At 55.0% G+C, this 21,120-nt stretch overlaps 1 protein-coding gene across 2 annotated transcripts; it reads left to right on the plus strand.

Moving 5' to 3' along the window:
* The first annotated feature begins 5,422 nt into the window (after positions 1–5,422).
* On the plus strand, positions 5,423–9,604 carry NKX6-1 (NK6 homeobox 1). 2 transcript variants are annotated; one of them, XM_064450334.1, is made up of 3 exons: positions 5,423–6,478; positions 7,114–7,286; positions 8,404–9,604. In XM_064450334.1, exons 1-3 carry the CDS (start codon positions 5,866–5,868, stop codon positions 8,653–8,655), a joined length of 1,038 nt encoding a protein of 345 aa, XP_064306404.1. In that variant the 5' UTR covers positions 5,423–5,865; the 3' UTR covers positions 8,656–9,604. The 2 variants fall into 2 exon arrangements, with proteins under 2 accessions (XP_064306404.1, XP_064306405.1); XM_064450335.1 differs by having other exon boundaries at positions 7,185–7,286.
* The last annotated feature ends 11,516 nt before the right edge of the window (positions 9,605–21,120 follow it).

Here is a 21,120-nt window from a genome sequence, read left to right on the forward strand (position 1 = left end):
TGGATCCCGGACAGATGGACATTCTACACTTTTAAGTCTCCCCTCCTGGCTTTCCCCCAGCAGGGGTCAGGCTGGACCAACGATCACAAATCAAAAGTAAAATACTCTGCTCCAGCATCAAATATTTTCAATGCTCCAGAAAGGGGAAAAATATTTTGCCTTACTGAGGATATGGAAAATACTTGAACATCTCATTTAAGAAAAGCAACAGAAATATTGAAACGGCAACAGAGATTACTGTAAGCAGCAGCCTGGAACACCCTCCTTGTCCTTGCAGCTGTTTTCAAAAGACAATGACCAGGTCCTGTTTCCACTCAGTCTCATCACAGTCTTAGCCTCCATTCCCAGTTATTCTTCAGTGTAAATGGAAAGAGAAATTCGGTCAGGATGTGGGGACAACAGCGTTAGAGCAGCACGGTGACATAAGCGTGTCCTCAGAAGTGACTGTAAGCCCCCGGGGAAGGCAGAGCTCACAGCATCCACCACCGGCTGGGAAGGGGAAGCTGTTACCCACAGAAACCATTCCTGCGTGGTCAGACCAAGTAAGTAATGCAAAGCGATATTAGTCCTAGGTTGACGCCTCCAGTAAACCCCCCAGCTAGAGCTAGCAGCATTTCATGGCCCTTGGCACCCTGAAGAGCAAACCGGGGGGTCCGCAGGGGAGTGATGCCTCTGCCGTTGGCTGTCACCAGAGGTCTGCAGGCAGACACTCTGGGATGAGAATGCTAAAAAGCAGGTGAGATGTACCCAAAGGTCTGGCTCCTGAAAAACTTTCTGGCCAGCTTGGCTTTGGTTTATCACCTAGTGAGAGAGGACACAGAGGATGGCATTTCATGCATGGAATTTTAATCATAACTTTATTATATTTTAGTGTATTATTGGCTTACGATTTTGTAGTCTTACAAGAAATTTCCGTTTCCACATCTCCATTAAACGTCTGATTCATTTTCTTGGCTCGTGGTAATGCCTCAAAACTACATCACTAAAGAATCGGTGTTCTGCATTAGATAAATATAAGACCGAGTCTGATTAACCTATTAACTATTTTTAATTAGCTTTTACTGTTCTTCAGATATTCCATGTTTTTGAGGAAGCAGAAAGAGAATGAGAGCACACTGGTACTATAGAGCTGTATAGAGCTAGCATATGGACCGGGATTATTCATCATCATTGGCAGGAGCTCTGCTGTAGGGAATCTTGCAACAACATCACAATTTTCCTGCTACAGTGAATGCCATAATGGACACATTTGCAGCGTGAATTATGGTCAAGAGAGAAAAATTTTAAATCTTTATAGCATTTTTATGTTCTGTCTTCCTTTTTGGTAATCAGATCTTGATTAAGAGTTGGAATTAGCACCCAGAAGAACATTAGGCTTTCCTGGCTCAGCTCCTTTCCACCATGTCGGGCAGGAAACAAATGATTCAGTGACTTTTCGGTGCTGCTACCAAAAAAAGGTCCAAATATATACCTATATAAATACCTATCCATCGCGTTAAAAAAGTATCGGACTGCTTATTGCAATGAAGAACATACGGTAACGGCAAAGCAGTTTATCTGCAAAATAAAGCTATAGCTTGGTCTAGTTCAGACAGACCCCTCTCCCAGTCACGATGACTTCCCAGGGCGAAAGCTGGGCAAGGCGGGGTCCCTGGGATTTGTCGCCGCTGCTGGAGGCCTGAAGGAGCTCTGGGCAGGGCAGAGCCAGCCCTCCCTGGGAGGCACCAGCCGGGGCACAGGTGGGCACCGCCGGTGGCACGGTGCAGCAAGGTGCAGGGCGGGTCCCCGCCTCATCAGCCTGAGGAATATCTGACCTCGCTATGCCAAAGCGCTTAGGACCTTTTAATTTTAGGGGTTCTCATGGTTGGTGCTTTTTTGTTGTTTGGGTTTTTTTTTGTTTGTTTGTTTGTTTGTTTTTCCCGTTCAAATATGCTGGGACCACTCCAGCTAACGTGAATTTCAGAGGCGCAGCTGCTCCAGCACTCATACTCCCTACGCCTCAAACGAGCAAATGAATAACGACAGCTTTTTCTGACAACGCTCCTCCTGTATACCTCTGAATTCATGTCTTTCCTTCGCCTCCGCTCTGTGCGACCAGGCTCTCCATCGCAGCCTCGGCTCCCTCCCGCCGCCCGGGCCCGCTCCGCCCCCGCCGCCCTCCGGGGGCTCCGCGGGCTCTCTCCCCGCGGCCCAGCGGGCTTCTCCGCGGGAGCTGCTCGTCTTCGGCCGCTTTAGCTCCTTCGGGGGACCGCGGGCCCCCGCCGCCCCGTCCCTCAGCCCGGCTGCTCGCCCCTCCTCCCCGCCCGCAACCCCCGCTCGCTCGGCGGCTTCTCCCGCTTTGATTATTTAACTCGGTCGTTGCTTTATCTGCAACAAGGCGCTGAAGCGCTCCTGGGGAGGCGCAGTGAAATTGGTGAAACACGGCCGGGTATGGAGGAGCAGCCCCCGGCTGCAGCGACCCCGTCGGCACCCGCCTGTGCTCACGCACTAGTTCGGCTGCGGCGTTTTCGGGCTGCGGTTTGTTCACCCCGTTAGTGGAAGTTTGTTATTGGGGGGGTTTTACCCCCACCGCTGCCTGGGGAGCTCAGCTGCCGAGGCGCACAGCCCAGCCCAGCCCGCGGCCGCCGGCACAGTAACGCGGCCGGCCTGCGGCTGTGCTCGGGAAGGCCGAGACCCGAGTGTGGAAAAGCAACTAAACATCAATATTTTCACATCTTTCTGGGTGACAGCTATTAAAGCCACAAAAAGGAGGCAATGTTGACGGCTGCCTTTGAATCCCAACTATTTCTCGAGCGCGGGTCAGCCCTATCGGCGCCATCTCACCTGTGGTGCTATTTTTAGGAAAGGAGTTGCACGAGGCGGCCCCCGCAAAAACGCCCTTTCCCAAGCTGCCATCCGTTCATTACAGGGGGAAGGAAGGAGAAGAGGTTTGTGCAGGAGGGATTGTTTTGTTCGGCTTTCCCTAGCGAACAAACCCGGAGGTGCCGGGCGCTGAACTCCGGCTCCGGCCGGGAAGGGGGCGCGGGGCGGGTGCCTCCGGGCGGGGGGGGGCCGAGACCAGCGCCAGCACCCCCGGCTGCCCGCAGCAGCCCCCCGCGATGCGGGGCGGCGGCGCGGCCCTGCGGGGGCGGCCGCATCTGTCCCTGTGGGCTCGGGCCACGGCTCTCCCCGCCGCCAGCGCGGACCCGCGGACGAAGCTGCCGCCGCTGCCGGTGGCCGCCTCCAGCAAAGCTCTCTCGGGGCGCTCCGAGGAGGGAGGCAGCGGGCCTGGGGCGGCGGGGGGAGCCCCTGTCCTCCCCCGCCCAAGCCACGACGGCGCAGACCCCAGCCCCGCACCGTCGCCTTTGCAGGCGGGAGGAGAAGCTGCTCCCCTGGGTGCTGGCCGCACAGCCCCGCCGCCCCACGCCTGCCTCTACTCTTCCAGATCCGGTTTATTTTTTCTCCCCCCAATTAAAATGTAAATCGGTGCTTTCAGAGGCAGGCTCCCCCCTCCCCGTGGCCGCTGCCCCAGCCGAGCCCCGGCGCGCCCCGGGCTGCGGGGCCGGCGGTGCGTGGCTGACGCGGCCGAGCGCTCGCTGGCTCCGCTGAAACCGGCAGGAGAGGACTCTTTTGGGTTTACTTTTAGTATTATTGACAAGTGATCGGGGACAAAAACCCAAACCAATCAAACAAACAAAAAAACCCCAACAAAAAGCAAACTCAACAAACCCCAAACCAACCCGGAGACTGAAACGCGAGATTCTCGGAGGAGCAGTTTGTGTGCCTGTGCAAAAGTTACTGCGAGGCAAGCTCCTGCTCTACGCGTCCTTTCTCCAAGTGTATTCTTTCGTGGCTTTGTAATTAAACTAAAACGATTCCGAGCAACAGGATATATTTAGAAATAGAAGGAAACACCGCCGCAGGTCGAACATCAACATGCTTCTGCTTTATCTAAGATCCTTAATTACAACAACAACCAAAAAATCGAAATTGCACACCAGTCCCTTTTTCCACGCTCGAGGAAACAGAGTTCCCCTCGGGCACAGAGAGCACAGGGTAAAAAGTGTTTAGAGTGATTTTGCACCGCTTTTCTCTCCGTGGGACGCCCTTTAGGGGCCACAGGGGATTTTTTTCCCTTCCAGCCCCAGGCGACGGGAGGCCCCGCGGGCAGCCGGGGGCGCTGGGGACAAGTGTCGCGGGGGCTGGTTACGGCGGGCCTCGGGTGTACAACATCGGCCTGTGGCCTGGCAGAAGGGGCCGGCGGCCCGGCGGGACGACCGCGCTGTTCCGACGTGCAGCGGGTACAGAGAGGACCCTCGCGGGTCCAGAAGCGTGTGGGGCCGCACCGCCCGCCACCGGATCGCTGCGGCCGCACGGGTGGGGGGGTGCCGGGGTAGGCCCTGCAGAGACTGGGGCCGCTCTGCTCCTCGGAGTTGTTCCGGGGCACAGAGACAGAAGGGGAGAGAGAGAAAGGAAAAAATGAGAAAGAAAAGGAAAGAAAAGGAAAGAAAAGAAAAGGAAAGAAAAGGAAAGAAAAGGAAAGGAAAGAAAAGAAAAGAAAAGAAAAGAAAAGAAAAGAAAAGAAAAGAAAAGAAAAGAAAAGAAAAGAAAAGAAAAGAAAAGAAAAGAAAAGAAAAGAAAAGAAAAGAAAAGAAAAGAAAAGAAAAGAAAAGAAAAGAAAAGAAAAGAAAGAGAGAAAGGAAGGAAGAAAAAGAGAAATAGAGAGAGAAAGAATGAATGAACAAAAGAAACATAACAGAGGGAGCAGGGAATGTCAATAGGCAAGAAGAGAGATGAAAAAAGCGAGAGAGGAGGGGAAAGAGAGGAAAAGAGAGGGGGAAGAAACAAGAGAGAGAGAAACAGAAAAAAAGGAAAAAATAATAAAAAAAGAAAGCTGGAAAGGAAAGGGGAAAGGAAAAAGCTACGGAAAAAGCAAAGCAATTGATAAAGAAGGGGAAAAGGAAAGGAGGGACCGGGAAAAGGGAAAGGAAAAAAGGAAAGGAAAAAAGGAAAAGAAAAAATGAAAAGAAAAAAAAGGAAAAGAAAAAGGAAGGGGAAAAGGAGAGGAGAGAGTGAAAGGAAAAAAGAAGGAAAAGGAAAAGAAAATGGAAAAGAAAAAGGAGAGGGAAAAGAAGAGGAAAAGGGAAAGGGAAAGGCAGAAGGAAAGGAAAAGGAGAAGGAAAAGGAGAAGAAAAGGGAAAGGGAAAAGGAAATTAAAAAGGAGAGGGAAAAGGGAAAGGAGAGGAGAAAGTAGAAGAAAAGCAGAGGAGAGAAGAGGGGAGCGAGGCGAGACCGAAGTTGGCGGCAAGGCGGGCGCGGCGCGGGTGGGCAGGGCCGGCCGCCGCCCCGCCCCCGCCCGCCGCCGCCGCCGCCGCGCCCGCTGCCGGCCGGGCCCCCGCTAAAGGAGGCAGGGAGCGGGGCGGCGCGGCAGTGCGCCCCGAGCCTCGCCCGCGCCCGCAGCCCCGGCCGCCGCGCCGGCAGCCAGCCAGCCAGCCCGCGGGAACCGCGCCGGGAGGGATGCGGGGCGCCGGGGAGGAGGCAGGGGCGGCCCCTGCGCAGCTGTGAGCCGCCGGCTCCTCGCAGGCGGGCGCAGAGAGCGGAGGCATATACGTGTATACGCTCGGACCCGGCGCATATACCCGCATATATACACCGGCCGAGAGCAGCACCGCGCTGCGCCCTGGGAGCGGCCGCCGAGGCGCAGCCCTGATGCCCGGCGGGGCGGCGGGGCCGCCGCTCGGGCGCACAGCTCCCCGCTAGAAGCGGCGGCCCCCGCGGGCTGGATGCGCGGCGCCGGTGCGGGCGGCACCCCCGGGCCGGCCGCCGGGGCCCCGCAGCGCTAGGGGCCGGCCGGGCCCCCCGGCCCGGCCCGGCGGCGGCGCGGGGATGCTGGCGCTGGGGCAGATGGACGGCGCGCCCCGGCAGGGCGCCTTCCTGCTGGGCAGCCCGCCGCTGGCCGCCCTGCACAGCATGGCCGAGATGAAGGCGCCGCTGTACCCCGCGTACCCCCTGCCCGCCGGGCCCGCCTCCTCCTCCTCCGCCTCCGCCTCTCCCGCCTCCGCCTCGCCCTCGCCTCCGCTCGGCTCCCCCGGCCTCAAGGCGCCGGCCGCCGCCTCCGCCGCCGCCTCGGGCGGGCTCTCGGCGCTGGGCTCGGCCCCGCCGCAGCTCTCGGCCGCCACCCCGCACGGCATCAACGACATCCTCAGCCGGCCCTCCATGCCCCTACCGGGCGCCGCGCTCGCCTCCGCCTCGCCCTCCGCCTCCTCGGCGGCGCCTGCCGGGCTGCTGGCCGGGCTGCCCCGCTTCGGCAGCCTCAGCCCCCCGCCGCCGCCGCCGCCCGCCCTCTACTTCAGCCCCGGGGCCGCCGCCGCCGCCGCCGCCGTGGCCGCCGGGCGCTACCCGAAGCCGCTGGCCGAGCTGCCCGGCCGGACGCCCATCTTCTGGCCGGGGGTGATGCAGAGCCCGCCCTGGAGGGACGCCCGCCTCGCCTGCGCCCCCCGTGAGTACCCAGCGTCGCGGGGCAGCGCGGGGAGCGGGACGGGGAGCCCCTCCGGGAGTCGGCTTCCAGAGCTGGGGAGCCCCCGCGCCCCGGCATCACAGCGAGACACTCCCGGGCCCGGCCGTGGCCGAGGGGGCTGGCCTTGCCTCCCTTTCTTTTGTTTTTATTTCTCAAGTTTGCTTAGAGTTCTCCCTCCCCCTCGGTCGGCGCGAAACCCCGTGAAATGTTGGTTGTGGCCGACGAAAAGAGGAGCCCTCTGGGGAGGGGGGAGGCGGCCGCGCTGCCGCCGGCTTTCACCGTCCCCGCCGGCAACTCTCGGGGCCGGGGTTGGTTTTAGGGGCGCGCACAAACTTTCCCCGAGCAGGACTTTCCGTTACCGCCCGCCTGCACAGGCTGCAGTTTTTCTAGAAAACGATGTCGTTTGCCCGCTCAGATTTTCCATCCTTAAAGGAAAAATAATGAGGGGGAGCCGGTAGGCCGGCGCTGCCGCGCTGCCCCGGCGGCAGTTTGGTTATGGATCCCCCTGCGGAGAGAAAGCCCCCGTCCCCCAGGGCCGCTTGAGAGAGAAACTCCTTCCCAAATCCGTAGATTAACGTGTCTCTCCGTGCCTTCCCTTTCTCTCCTCCCCCCGCCAGATCAAGGCTCAATTTTGCTGGATAAGGACGGAAAGAGAAAACATACCAGACCCACTTTTTCTGGCCAGCAGATTTTCGCCCTGGAAAAGACTTTCGAGCAGACGAAATACCTGGCGGGCCCGGAGCGAGCCCGGCTGGCCTATTCGCTGGGGATGACAGAGAGCCAAGTCAAGGTGAGAGGAGCGGCCCACGCACGGAGCGGTGCGGGGCTTGGGGAGCGGGAAGCGCCCGGTGGGGACCGGGGTACAGAACGCCCCCCGCCGCGGAAACCGAGTCTGTCCCGGCTTCCCCCGCAGCCGCCGGCCACTTGCCCTTAGTTACCGTCCTGGCAGGGCTGAGGAGGATGTTTTAGAGCGTATATTAGTTAAAAAACAAAACAAAACAAAAAAACCCAACCCAACCAACCAAAAAAAAAACCCACCAAAGAAGGCCCAGCAAGACCGAGAAGCCCTGTGCGTGCGGCCTGAACGCCACGGGGGCGGCCGCCGTGCTGGGAAAGCGCGGAAGGCGCGGGGGGATGGATGTCAAGGCGTAGCGCCTCCTGCCTGCGCCCCTACAAAACCGCCCGGCCCCCGCAGCGCCGGCCGCGACCCCGGGCCGGGACAGGGATCGAGCTCTCCGCTCACCCTGTCCCGTCCAGGCGCTCGGCTGTGGTGAGACTCGGAGCTGGGGGCAAAGCGGGGGTGTCAGGACTTGGGAGACCGGGCTGAGCCCTCCGGGGACGTGCAGGGAGGGGTCTGCTCCGCTGGCGCAGGGACACGAGGAGTCTCGGCCAGAGGGGCCCCTCGGCGGTGCTTAGGCCATAGAGACCCTCCTTTGTCACTGCAAATATGTCCCAATGGCTGCCAATAAATTATTGCGGCCTCTACAATGAAAGTAACCCCCTCCTCTGGCAGCGCCCTGCCAGAGGATAAATGCGTCTGGCGGGGCAGGGGCGGCTGGGGAAGGAGTCAGCCCGAAATGCGTGTGTGCCCCCCTTTCCCCCCCCCCCTCCCCCGCACCACGGGCGGGAGGGCCCCGGGCCCGCCGCGGGGGCTGGGGACGGCTGTTAGCCCGCGCTGGGCGGGACCGGCGCCGGCCCGGGCGACTGTGGCTGCGGGGAGCGCGGTGCCGCGGGGCTCGGCTGCTTTTCGTTGTCAGGGAAATTGTCCGGTAGCTGGCGGAGCGGGAGCCGCTACCGGGCGCTGGGGACGGGGGAGCGCAGGGCAGCGGGGCGGGGGCGGCCCGGCCGCGCCGGCGGGGGGCGAGCGGCGGCGGAGCCGGTGATGGTGACGGTGGCGGCGGGGACAGGTCTGGTTCCAGAACCGACGGACCAAGTGGCGGAAGAAGCACGCGGCGGAGATGGCAACGGCGAAGAAGAAGCAGGACTCGGAGACAGAGCGGCTGAAGGGCACCTCGGAGAACGAGGAGGAGGACGACGACTACAACAAGCCCCTGGATCCCAACTCGGACGACGAGAAGATCACGCAGCTGCTGAAGAAACACAAGCCAGGGGGCGGCGGGCTGCTGCTGCACCCCCCCGAGGGGGAGGCCTCCGCCTAGCCCGCTCCGCCCGCCGCCGCTCTCGGAGATGTACAGATCTATTTTTCTAGACTCTACGCGCCCGGGAGGAGGAGGAGGAAGAGGAGGAGGAGAAGCCGGAGGGGGGAGCAGAGAGGACTGCGGCGGAGCGGGCCCCCAGCGGGCGCGCCTGTCCCCCGGCGCCGCGTGTTATTGTAGGGTCGCGGGCGGCGGGGAGCGGCGGGGGCTGCCCCGGCCAGGGTCCCGCTTCCCGGCGGTGCGGCGGCCGCCTGTTGCCGGCTCTTTGTAAATAAACCGTGAGTCACCGCGACCATAGGCGTTCCTTACTGTGAATATTTAAAATGTAAAATACCTTCTTTTTTTGTACAGCGGGGGCCGGGGGCGCCCCCCCCCCCCCGCCCGGCCCGCGCTCCCCGCCGCCGGGCGGCCCCGGGGACGGCCCCGGAGCCCCAAGACGGGCGGCAGCGGGGCCGCCGAGGAAAAGAGCCGCCGTGGCTGCCACCGGCCTCCCCCCGGGCCGAACCTGCAGCGGCCCCGCGGGCTATTTATTAGTATTTTTGAAACACTTTCTGTTGCGGTCGTCGTGCAGAGGGAGGGGGGAGAGGGCGAAGGGACGGAGCTGGCTTTCACTTACACCGTTTCCAATCAACCGCGTGGTGAAAAAGTAGCTGGTGGGAATTGTCACAACCACTTTCAGTCAAAATATAAAATTCATTTAGTTGCTGTCATTGAATTTAAAGTGTGTTTCCTTTTGTATCATACGGAATACTATAGAATGTAAATTGTTTTCTTTTTTTTTAAGCTAATAACGATGATATATCGTGATATAGCATCTTAACATTTATTAATTTATATTTAAAATAATTCGGTTTGTAAAGAGAAGGAAAGCCCTTTGCAAGACCAGTTAAATGTAATGCACTTTCTGTTTAAAAAAAAAAACCGATAAATCAATTAAACCAGTTTAAACACGTCTGCTGCCTTCACTAAAGGGTACAGATAATCTGATCTTATCAGAGATTAAATAATGAAACCACGGTACGGAAGCAGGGGGAAAAAAAGATATCATTTTCAGGATATTTTGTTCAATCTCAGTAATAGGTTTGGAGTGGTTGAGGGTTTTTGGTTTAGTTTGGGTTTTTTCCGTTTGTTTTGTTGGGTTTTTGTTGTTTTGGTGTTGGGTTTTTTTTAGTGGTTTTTTTTGGTTTTTTGTTTGCTTGCTTTTTTATGATGGCCGTTGTCCACTTGTTGTGGGGGCTGAAGAAGGATACAAATAAAATAAGCATCCGGTTGTTTGGGGCCAGGGCTGGCGGCTCCTGCCTGCGCTGGTCCCTCCGTGAGCGGGCAGGCAGAGTTCCCCCCCAGCCCCGGAGCGGTTCTTCTCAGCCTAAATTAGGCTGTATTAACTTTTAAAGTGGCGGGCGACACAAGCTGTTATCGAGGGCAGAGTATTACCGTTATTACGGGAAAGAAACTGCTTTCCGAGAAGAAAACGGCGAATAAAATAAGAGCCCGGCTAAGGGTCTGGAGTAAAGAGCTAGACCCAATACCGAAACAATTGGTTTAAATTGAAACTCATTATCTAGATGCGATCATTTCCATATCTAAACAGAGCAGAAACAATCGCTTTTTTTCACGGCTGCAGCAGAGCAAACAGAAGGGCTGACATAAGAGAAAAAAGGGCCAGCTATTCTGGAGGAAAAAATAAATAAATTAGTATTCTTCCGTAAATTTGTGAATCGTTTTCTACACCGGGGGAGGGGGGAAACAAAAAAAAGAAACTGGAGCCGGGTTTTATTCCGCTTTCGGCTTAGACAATGCCGGGGCCGAGAGGAGGGGGCGAGCCCGGCGCGGGGCGGCTGCCCCGGCGCGGCTGCCCGGGCTCTCCCGGGCCGGGGCGCCGGGGGCTGCCAATGGCCCACCGACCCCCCCAGAATCTTTCCCGGCGCGTTGTAAAGGCAGGAAGGGGAAGGCCGGGAGGTTCTCAGAGTGCCCATTCGACCCTGCCAGCTCTCGCCGTTACGATTTCCCCGCGGGTTTTGCGAGGCCAGGGGAAAGAAATGAAAATACCGCGGGGCGGGGACCGCCGCCGGCGGCTTGAGCCCGGCCGGCGGCAGCGGGGCCCAGCCGGGCCGGGGGTCCCCGCCGGGCCGGGGCCGGGTTCGGCAGCACTCCCACAGCGCCTTCCGCCGGCGGCCGCTCCGCCGCCACCGCTCCCGAGTCCCGGCTCGGGGAGCCCACGGTGCTCCCGGCCGGCGGGTGTCAGCGCCCTCCCGGCTCCGGCGGGCAGAGCCCGGCCCCGGCCCGCGCCCTCCCGTGTGCCCCCGGGCTGCCCTGAGCACCGCCCGCCCCGGCGCACCCCGGCCCCTTTTCCAGTTGACTGCAGCACCGACTGAGGTTTTCCAGTTAATTTACTTCTGCACAGAGACCCAGCTGGCCGCCGCTTGAAGTTGGCACCGTGAAAGTGGAATCGCAGAGAAAAAAAGCCCAGCTCTGATCGCCTGGTTAGGCTGGTTTTGTTTGGGGCGCTGGAGAAAAGAGCAGGTTATTCACATGAGCTCACTGCACGCCCCACACCCACCCACCCCCTTTTCGGGGCAGGTTTTGGAAATCAACCCCAGCTCGGCGGAGGGGCGCAGCCTCTTTTTTCGGAGGCGATTCAGTAACTAACCTCGGGATGGCTGCCATGGACATCGCGGCGAACAATTAGGAGACAAAATGTCAGCGGGCTTCACGGGGCGTGAAGCTCCCCCCGTGCGCGGCACCCGGCCGAAATCAGCCGCAGTTTCAGTTCAATCCTCCAAACACGCGGGAGTTTGTTGCGTGAAGGTATAAACCCACTGATAACGACATTAAAAAAGTACTGCACAACCATGTCTGTGGGGGCGGCCGGGCCAGCAGAGCAGCTCCCCGGCAGCCGCCCCGCGCTTGGGCCCGGCCCGGAATCTCCGCGGGGAGTGAGCGGCCGCGCACACGCGTGGGGAGCGGCGGGCGACGGCTGCGCGACCGCGTAGCGAGGCGGGCGGTCCTTGGCCACGCGGTGAGAGACCACCGCGGACTGGTTCCGACAGCTCCCTTCGCAAAGAGCTTTTGGTTGTCCTTTCTTTCTGTAATAGAGCCCCTGGGTTTAAACCCCGCTCCCTCCCGCGTGGGTGTGCAGGATTTCCCGGCTCAGGGGAAATCAAGGCGGCTGTTCCTGGGTTTACCCTGCCTCGGTCCCTGCCATGTGCCTTCTCTGGGCCGCAGGACATACCGCGGGTGAAGTTCCTGGCTGTGCAACCCCAGGGTGCCGAAAGCATCCGTCCCGCTTTCCCAGCGTCCCTGCTTTGCCGAGCTACTTCGCAACGGGAACCCGCTACGGTCCCTCTCCAGTCCCAACGAGCGTCACCGCGGGCGGAGGAAACTTTTTTTTTTGCCCGCAGAAAGGCACCAGGCACAGGTCCCCGCTCCGCGCCCCGCAACAATCCTCGGCACCGGGGGGCTTCGGGGAGGGAGAGAGGGAAGGAGGGAAGGAGAGGAGGCACGGGAAGGGAAAAGGGGTCCGGGGGCCGGCGCCGCCACTCGTACCCCGCTCCCAGCCGGCGGCTGCTGCCCTCGGGAGACATGCATATGGATGCAGGACATATGGACGCGGGCAGGATCCGCGCCCCGTGCGCCAGGACCCCGAGGCCGGCAGCCCAGGCTTCGCCCCGAGGGACGCGGGTTACGAGGGGAAGACGGCGGCCGGCCGGCGGGCAGGAGGGGCCGCGGGGGGAAGGAAGGGCTCTCCCCCCGCGGAGTAACCAAGTGGCCGCTCGCCTCGGGGCTTGTGCGTGTCGGGGGGCGGGGGAGTGTCCCAGCCCGTACGCCACTGTCACCTGGTCCCTGACAGGCTCTACACCAGCGCTGTCACAACCCCGGGGCCTTCGGGCTCTTTCATCCCAGCAGCAACTCCCACCCAGAGCCCCCCGCGGAGGCAGCAGGCGAGACAACGCCTGTACCCCTGCCAGAGGGATACCCAGACCGACAGCCACGTCGGGACAGCCCGACCATTTCAGCGAGTGCTGACCTCTCCCACCCTTCCCCTCACGAGTGTTCGCCTTTTCTGAGCTCCTGAAATCCCGTTATCATTCATCGCTTCTCAGTGATATTAATTTGTAACGCTTCCCATATCAAGCACACGCCGTTTTCGCCCCCGCTCTCCCGTTGTTTGCCGCCGTGACGCCGTTTCGTGCAAGACTTTCGTTACATCCGTGCCAGCCGCCCCGGGGCTTTGCTGTAGGCACCCCCTCCCTCGCGACACGAGTGGTCCCGCACCCCAGAGTAACTTGGGTTTTTTTTAAAATGCGGGTGGCGGACTTTCGCCCCCGGGCCGGCGGCCCCCGCAGCTCCCTTCCCGTATCGAGGCCGCTGGGAGAGAGACGGGCGACCTGCAGAGCGACCCCACGTTCGGAGCCGGCGCCTCTGCACGCAAATTAAAAAGTAAGATGAACTGCTCCCTCCTAATTGCAGCTCCGCGTTTACCTTCTGCACCGATAGGTATTTTCCCGATACATGTTTCTGGCAGCGTTTACCAGCTGTCTCGAACAGCGGTTACAAGTCTCCGGGAGGCACGCAAACATCTGCCGGGGAGCGAGCGGCGGCGTTGCCGCAGGGAGCGGCGGCCATCCCGCACCGCATCCGCCGGGCGCCCGGCAGCGGCCCCGCGCTCCAGCAAACACGGTTTATAAGAACAAAGTTATTTATACCGCAACGACGTGGGCAGGCAGCACCGCACCGCACCGCACCGCATCCCCCGGGGGCGCAACTTCCGCCCGGCGGAGGCAGCGCCGCGGGGACGGTGGGCCCCCGAGCCACCCGCGCTGTCCCCCGCGTCCGGCGGGCGCTGGCCCTGTGGCAACAACCCGCTGCCGCCGCACACGCAAGTGCATCCCTGTAATAACGTCTTCTATCATTTATTAAAAGTCGTGTCAAGCGAGCCCATATAATTCATCTTTATGCAAATACATCAATGTCAAGCCATTAGTGTATTGCTCGGGTTTTTTATTAAAGTGCATTCTTTTTAATTCAGCTCAGTAAAATACGAGCCCTATTGCTCAAGAATTATAGCAACTATTAGAGTAACATATGGGCAACATGCACTCAGAAAATAAAAATCAACAGATAAAGTGGCAAGGTCACAACGGGGAGCAAACACTTAACAAAATGGCAGCGGGGTAATAGATTTCCCTCCCGCGCCCCCGGCGCTGGGGTGTCAGGAGGAGCCCGCCGGCGCTGTGGCGGGGCGGCCCTGCCCGGTGCCCGGAGCCATCTCCGCCCGGCCCCAGCCCCTTCCCCGCAGGGGCTGCGGGAGCGCAGCGCTGCCCCACCGACACGCATCTCCGCGCCCACCCCCCCACCCCCCCCCCCCGCCATCCCGGATTTAATGACGGAGTTGCCCACATCCTCATCACCCCAGCATGGTAATTGAGCAGATCTATTAACTTGTTACACTAGATTTGTTTAAAGAGACTATTACACAGTCATTTAATCAATTTGTTACACTGGAGGTCCTGACTTATGAGACACTTGCCGTATGATTCCTTAATGACTGAATTAATTTGTTTTAATAAAACCAACATTGTGTACAAGCGCATTTCGAGAAATGTAATTTTGGAGCCGGAACAGTCCAATGCTTCATCTGATTAGGTCTTTTCTATGGTTTATCAAAGTCGGGAGTTGCCGTCATAAACTGCATGTATGGGGTATTTTTCTTTTTTATAGCGTCATTAATTTAATATGGATCATTAGTTCTTTATACACATGCATGTTCTGACAAATGTACCCAATGAATAATGCACCTAATGCGTTTGGGCTCAAATGCATCACGCCGTAAACAGAAACTGCCGCAAAATAAATAATAATAAATAATAATAACGGCAATTAATACAGCGGCCGCCCTGCCCTTCTCCACGCTGCTGCGCTCGGGGCCGGTTTTGGGGCGGGGGGGGGGCACCAGGCCGCCCCCCACCTCCCGGCGGCACCCCCGGACCGGGCTCGCTGCGGCGGCGACAGCGGCAGGAGATTGACGGTGAATTAAGGTTACCCCGAGAGCAGATGTAGGACAAGAAAATCGGTTTTGCTCCTGATGGAAACTGACGTGTGCGGAATAAATGTAAATAAACACGAGGCTCCCCAAGAAAAGGAACTTGATGGGATCGATTATGTAAAATAATCGCCACATTACAAATGTTAATGCACTATGTTAATGTACTACCGGCAGCCGGCATTTAAGGTCCGGCTTTGCGCGGAAGGAGGAAGGAGCAGCCCCGAAAAACGCTTCGGCAGCTGGGACGGCGACGGCAATAGAGACACCGCTCACGGCACTCGCGCGGCTGCTGCTGACGACAGCGCCGCCGCCGCCGCGCGCCCGGTGCCCGGAGGCGCGCGGCGGGGCACCCACGGGCGCGGCGGGGCACCCACGGGCGGGCCGGCCGAGGCGCTGCCCGGCCCGAAGGGCTGCGATCGGGGTGGCGGCTCGGCCGCGGGCAGCGCGGCAGCTGCGGCCCCGCCGTGCGTGGGGCGGGGAGGGCGGCTGCTCTGCTCGGCTGCGGGCCGTGCACCCACCCCTGCCGCAGGCAGGGCGGCAGCCGGGCGGGCAGAGGTTAAGAGCAAAACCGCCCTCCGTACACAACATCCCAGCGCCTTAATATAAATCAGAGGAGGCGTCTGAGCAGAGTATTTTAATCTAAAATCTTATATGTTGCCTTTGAAATTCTTTGCCCTGACACTGTGTATTTTTTTAAAGTAGTTTCCATCGCTGACCTTGCGATCCAGGCAATTCAGCTGGGCGTCTACTCCTTTTTACACACGAGCATGTATTTCCCGGACCCCGGTGGAACGTAAAGCTCGGCCCAAAACGTGACACTGCTGCTACAGCGGGTACCTCGTGCCCCGGGGTGAGCAGCCGTGAGAGCAGCGACCGGCCTCACGCCTTCCTCTGGAAACGGTAACACCAGGGCCAGAGCCCACCGAGCGACGTCGTTTGGCTCACCATGATATTTTGCACATAGCAGAACCTAAAATGAAACCCGAAGAGGCTTACTGCTTAGAAAGTATAATGAGATGGTGAAAACACATCCTCGGAACAGTTTTTCATCCTCCTCACACGGTTTCTCACAGACAGGCTGCCCTTTCTCTTCAAAGCTACATCTTCTATCCCCTTTAAAAAACGTAGGCAGCACATCCACCAGCAATGTATGCAGTTGGTGTATTTAAGTAAATGGATTCGACCTTTTGCCCATTTTAACAGATGCAGCTCCTGACCACCCCAAAAAGCTTGTTTAAAGTTAACAACATTAAGCATTGGAGGTCACAAGGCCAATTCAAGGTCGTTTTAATTCTGGCTAAAGGTTAATTAGATCACTGCATTAAAGCAAGAATAGACTATACTCAACTTTACTCTAATGAGGATGGACAGGTTTTTTTATATACCTCTTAACTGCTCCCTTTATGATAAGAATATAGAGTATATATCAGGGAAGAAATCTTCCTGTCAGTTCCACAAATTGAGTTGCAGGAGCTCCTCTGGCTTTACACCAGTAAGGCATAGATGCAGCGCTTAGTCCATTTTAATTCTTTTTTTGTGTGTGAGGCTGGGCATCTGGGCCTCCTGTTACTCTTTTCTCTGTCGCCCCCAGGGAACCCAGGATTGCGCTCTGCTCAACTTTGAGGAACACCAGCCTCGATGTCCAAACATGCATGGTGGAGGTGTGATCATTGGAGCCACCAGAGCTCATGGATGGTGAGGCACTTGCCCAGGAATGATATTCAAATGCCAACTCTCAGAGCCAACAAGCCTCATTTGAAAAATATCACAATATTGTACTTAGGAGCGCTGAACCAAATGGGAAAGTAGTTTCCGATCTGGCACGTGTTACTGAGCTTTCGTAATACTTTGCACTCTGCACCAGGGCAAATCCAAATATTTTTTAAGAGTTTATTTACGAAAAAGAATCTGGATAGAAGAGACCGTGGAAATGAGAAAGCCAGGTTCAAGCCTGATTATCCCTTCTGAGGAAAAGCAAGGGTCTCTACCTGTGTCTCCTTCCTCCCAAGCAAACCCCTTACTGCTGGGCTGCAGGTTGTTCTGGTGTGGACTTCTCTCTGGATGGAGCTGTTCAGCTTTGAGTCAGTAACTATATCAGAGCTGAGCAGAGAGGCCAGACAACCCTTCTTTTTAGGTAAATACCCTCACTGCTGGGTCTCTAGCTAAACACAACTCATCCCTCATCTCTTCCTGAATTGGATGTGTAATTCCAATCTCCTTCGGAGAAACTTTCTAGGGGAGAACTTAATCCAAATTACGGTTTCTAGGGGAAAGATGTAGTTTGACAGACAGATATTTCCCCAGGAAAAATCTGTTTTGTAAGGAAAATGCCTAATCAGTTCAACGTCCGTATTTTAAAACATGCCATAACATCAGGCTAGAAATAAGGGTTCATACTGATTATTAAACTATGGGTATTGGATGAATCACTGACAGGTGGGGATAATGGCCTGACTACATTCCCAATAATACCAGTCCCCCAGAATGATTGCCCAAGACCACCTGGATTGGACATATTCTAAATCTCCTACTCTGACTTGCCAGAGCAGTCAGAATCACTGGGACAGGTGAGCTGTCCCAGGGCTGAGAGATGGAGGGAGACAGCAAGGTGTCAATGTGTCAGGCAAGGCACCGGAGGGAAAGAAGTGAAGAAGAGGGAGCTGGAGAGCTTATGTGAGCACAACAGGATACATGAATTCCCAATTTGCAGCACCCAGTCACTAACATTATTTTCAGCTCAACAGCAGGGAGCATGAACGGCACAGTAATACATAGTGAGGCACCCACAAAAGGCACAGCGTGAAAACAGCCCCTTCTTAACCTAATTCTGGGTACCAAAGACATATGAAATCAGGATTGGATGTATCGGATGTTGGCTATTTAGGATCAGTGAAAGGGCTACATTTATTGGATAATTTATTTATCATGAATAATTCAACCTGTTTTGTATGGAAGAGTTTCATTTGCTTGGGCTGTTCACTTGGCAGTCAGTGAGGCTGCATCACCACATGTTTTTCAGAGACCCTTCACTTCCTAAATTTTGTTGTTCTGCTACTGAAGTTACAATGCAATCACCAGGTTCAAAGCTATTTATCTCTTTTTGTTTGTTTGTTTTTTTCTCGATACAGAGATTTCAGACACTCACTGCTTCCAGACCACAGCATAAAACATCAATAGAAGAGCAAATTGCTCCTCTAGCATTTCTGGGTTTCGCCCTGTATTTTTAAATGTAATGCTTTATTAAAACAGTATTATCCTTGGTAGAGGCTGTTGGCCTGCAACCGCTGCATGCTACATCACTGTTTCCTTGTGATGTCCTTCCACAACCACTCATTTGGTCTCACCCTGAGACTGCCTGCACAGCCTGCAACTGTCTGTGTGCAGTCCTGACTGGGCCAGCCAGTTTCTTCCCCAATACTTCCATCAGGACTAATTCAGACAAGCATTTGCTCCACTTTCTACTTTCCCTGGAGTGCGGGTGATTCAGATACAAGCCACAGATTGCACCTTTGCTGGACTTTCCCTCCCCAGTTGCCTTAGCTTATCAAGAAGCTCACTTCAGTATTTATTTTTTTAGTGATATGATGTTCCTGGGCAATGGCCCTCTGGAAGACGAGTTCTATGGACCACCTTCTTGGTCATGTCCTGAGGAGGTACTTATTGGACTGTTGCTTGGTTTCTCTTTTGGTTTTAAGCATTTTCTCCACAGTACAGGCTTTTCCAAAATCTCACTGACTCCCATACTTTTAAAAAAAATGATAAAATTAATACTTGTAATGAACAATTGTGCAGTAAATAAATGGATAAGCTGAGCAGTCATGAATCTGATTCTTTGCTATGAGAAACTACCCTTGCTCTGTCAGGTCACCCACTGAGGACTTTGGCAAGTGTCTTCTCTCTGGGACTGACAAGCTCCTGACCAGATGCTCTCACAATTTCTTTCTAATTCTGGCAGAACTGTGTCTTCCATTGGAAGAAAAATGCCAAGGTCTAATATATATATAAAAAAATATCTGTATGTAAAATAAACCTTTACCTATCTAGGCATATCCCTGTATGCATCTTTATTTGAATAGTTGTTAATCGCTGACATTCCGCAAGGAGGCCACCAGAAAGAATGTCAGGGGCCCTGCTCATAACCCAGCCGAATACCTGACTATTTAAGGTACTCTGGAGCTGCATGAATCAGAAAGAAAACAGCTCCCCCTACCCATTTTATTAGAAGGTAATAAAATCTGGTGGTGTCTCATTAAATTTAATGAGCCTTCATAAAATAACCATTACACTGTGGAGGTAATGAAAAGAATAACTATGATGGTTAGTAAATAAAACAGCAAGGGTGATACTATTAGATATCCCAGATACCTACCAGGTATCAAACAGGTAAATGACTCTCAGAATGAATTATGCTACCTTACAACCCTCACACTCACTGATATCTTCTTCTGTATTAGTTCTGAGGAATTTCCTTCCTATCTTCCCATCATCCCATCGGCGTGTTTGATGCAATGCCATTTGTTCTTATAGCACTAGGCTGTATGTGTAAAATCCTGAGCAAATCAGCGCATAAGTAACCTTAAAAACTAGACGAAAATTGCCATGAGTGACCATGGGTTCTGCGCCTCCCCATTTCTGGAGTTTCTTTTAAACTAGCCATGACTTCTGAAAATGTCACTGCAGAAGCTTCCGGGACAAAATCCTCATTTGGTATAAATCAGCACCATCCCATTCTGTACATTCTCTCATCATGGCAACAGCTGCAGGCACTAAGATTTAAAAAGGTGGCCCAAGGTCCAAGTCTTTCTTATCTGTCTCATACATGCCACAGAAATAGAAGAGTTAAGCTAATTATGGGATCAACTCCACTGAGAGTTTATGACTGCCCATAAAAAAGCAAGAAGATGGGCTGAGTAGAGGCTAGCATAAAACTCCAGAAGGTTGCTGTGGGAAATAAGACTTTTGCATTTCCCATTTCACCCAAATTGGCACAAGCAAAGATTTCAACACAGTAGGACTATTCATGGGAGCAAACGAGGAGGATCTGATCTGCAAGCTTATTTCTATACTCTTCTTTCTGAGACTTCTCTTGCTCCTACTGAGGTCAACCATAGGATTATTACTACTTCAGTTGCTAAACAGACATTATGTGTGGGTGCAGTGTGTCAGAGCTATATTACAATGTCTGCAGTGTTTATTTCTGGATTTAATTGTGGAATACAAATACAAATACTGAAGCCTAATCTTTGTCTATGTGGTGTTTGTTTTTTCTTTTTTAAACATGAATGCGTCATAGAGGATCCAAGAGGCTGAGCGATAACAGGGCAGAAGCTATACGCTTCCTTGTAGACCATTTATCGAGAGATGATAGTTTTCCTGAAACTCATAACTTTCACACCCAGAAAGGACCTAAAACGTGTGAGTGCATCTCCTTTGGGACACACCACGTACAAAACTGGACTGCGAGATTAGTAATTTTTATTTATCGCTATATTTTGGTTCCTGAAAAAAGCACGGTGGCTAACTTCCCAGATCTCCCCCAATCCAGAGATCTTGTACAGCCCTATGCAAATCACGGTCAGTAGAAGTCTAACCTAAAAACTCCTTGAGGAGCAGTGTCCAAAATTCTCCACTGGATCTTATTCCCCACACCTGCCTGACTGCTTCTCTCCTGGTCCAGCCAAAGGGGACACAAGCCTTCCCTCAGTTGCTGCTTTGCTGCTCCCTTATTCAAAAGATGAGCAGAGCTGGAATGTCCCATGTCCTGCTCTCTGCACTCTGGCATGTGCACTTCTCGCTTGCTCTAGGATGGGATGCCACATGAGGGTACAGCACCATGCACTTATAGGCACAGACTTCTCCTCTGTGGGAGGAGACCTTTGTGCCAATGTAGTGGCATGGAAAGTGGTATTAACAGTGAGCCTTTTGGCTAACCCAGAAGCCATTTCTTATCAATTCACAGTCATTATTGTTATTTTATGGCAGAGGCAGTGCAATTTTTTTTGAACTATAAATATTGCAGATCTATTTTCCTCTCCCTCCCCAGCAGTTCCCAAAGACATGTAAACCCATAGTGTGATTGCTCCCTAATCTAGTTGAGGTGATGAAATAGTGCCAAAACTCTCATTGCAATTTCATTAGCATATTCATGGGTCGCACTTTTGCAGTGTTGCAGAAACAACACAAATTGGTTTGTGAATTGTGAACTCCCCCTTCTTCACTGTTACCGTCATCTTTTTCTTCAGAATAGTAAATTGCGGATTAGCAAAGCAAGTGTGCTTGGGTGACTTTGGGACCCAACCACTGAAGTTTGTTAATGTACCTCTCTGGTTTTCCCCATAGTTTTACCCTTTGCCTGGCATTTGTGTGCATGTGCTCCATTAATGGTAGAGTGAGAGCAGGGCGCTGCAGGGCTGCTAGCGCTG

This window comes from Phalacrocorax carbo, chromosome 4, assembly GCF_963921805.1.
Source record: "Phalacrocorax carbo chromosome 4, bPhaCar2.1, whole genome shotgun sequence".
Taxonomy (NCBI): domain Eukaryota; kingdom Metazoa; phylum Chordata; class Aves; order Suliformes; family Phalacrocoracidae; genus Phalacrocorax; species Phalacrocorax carbo.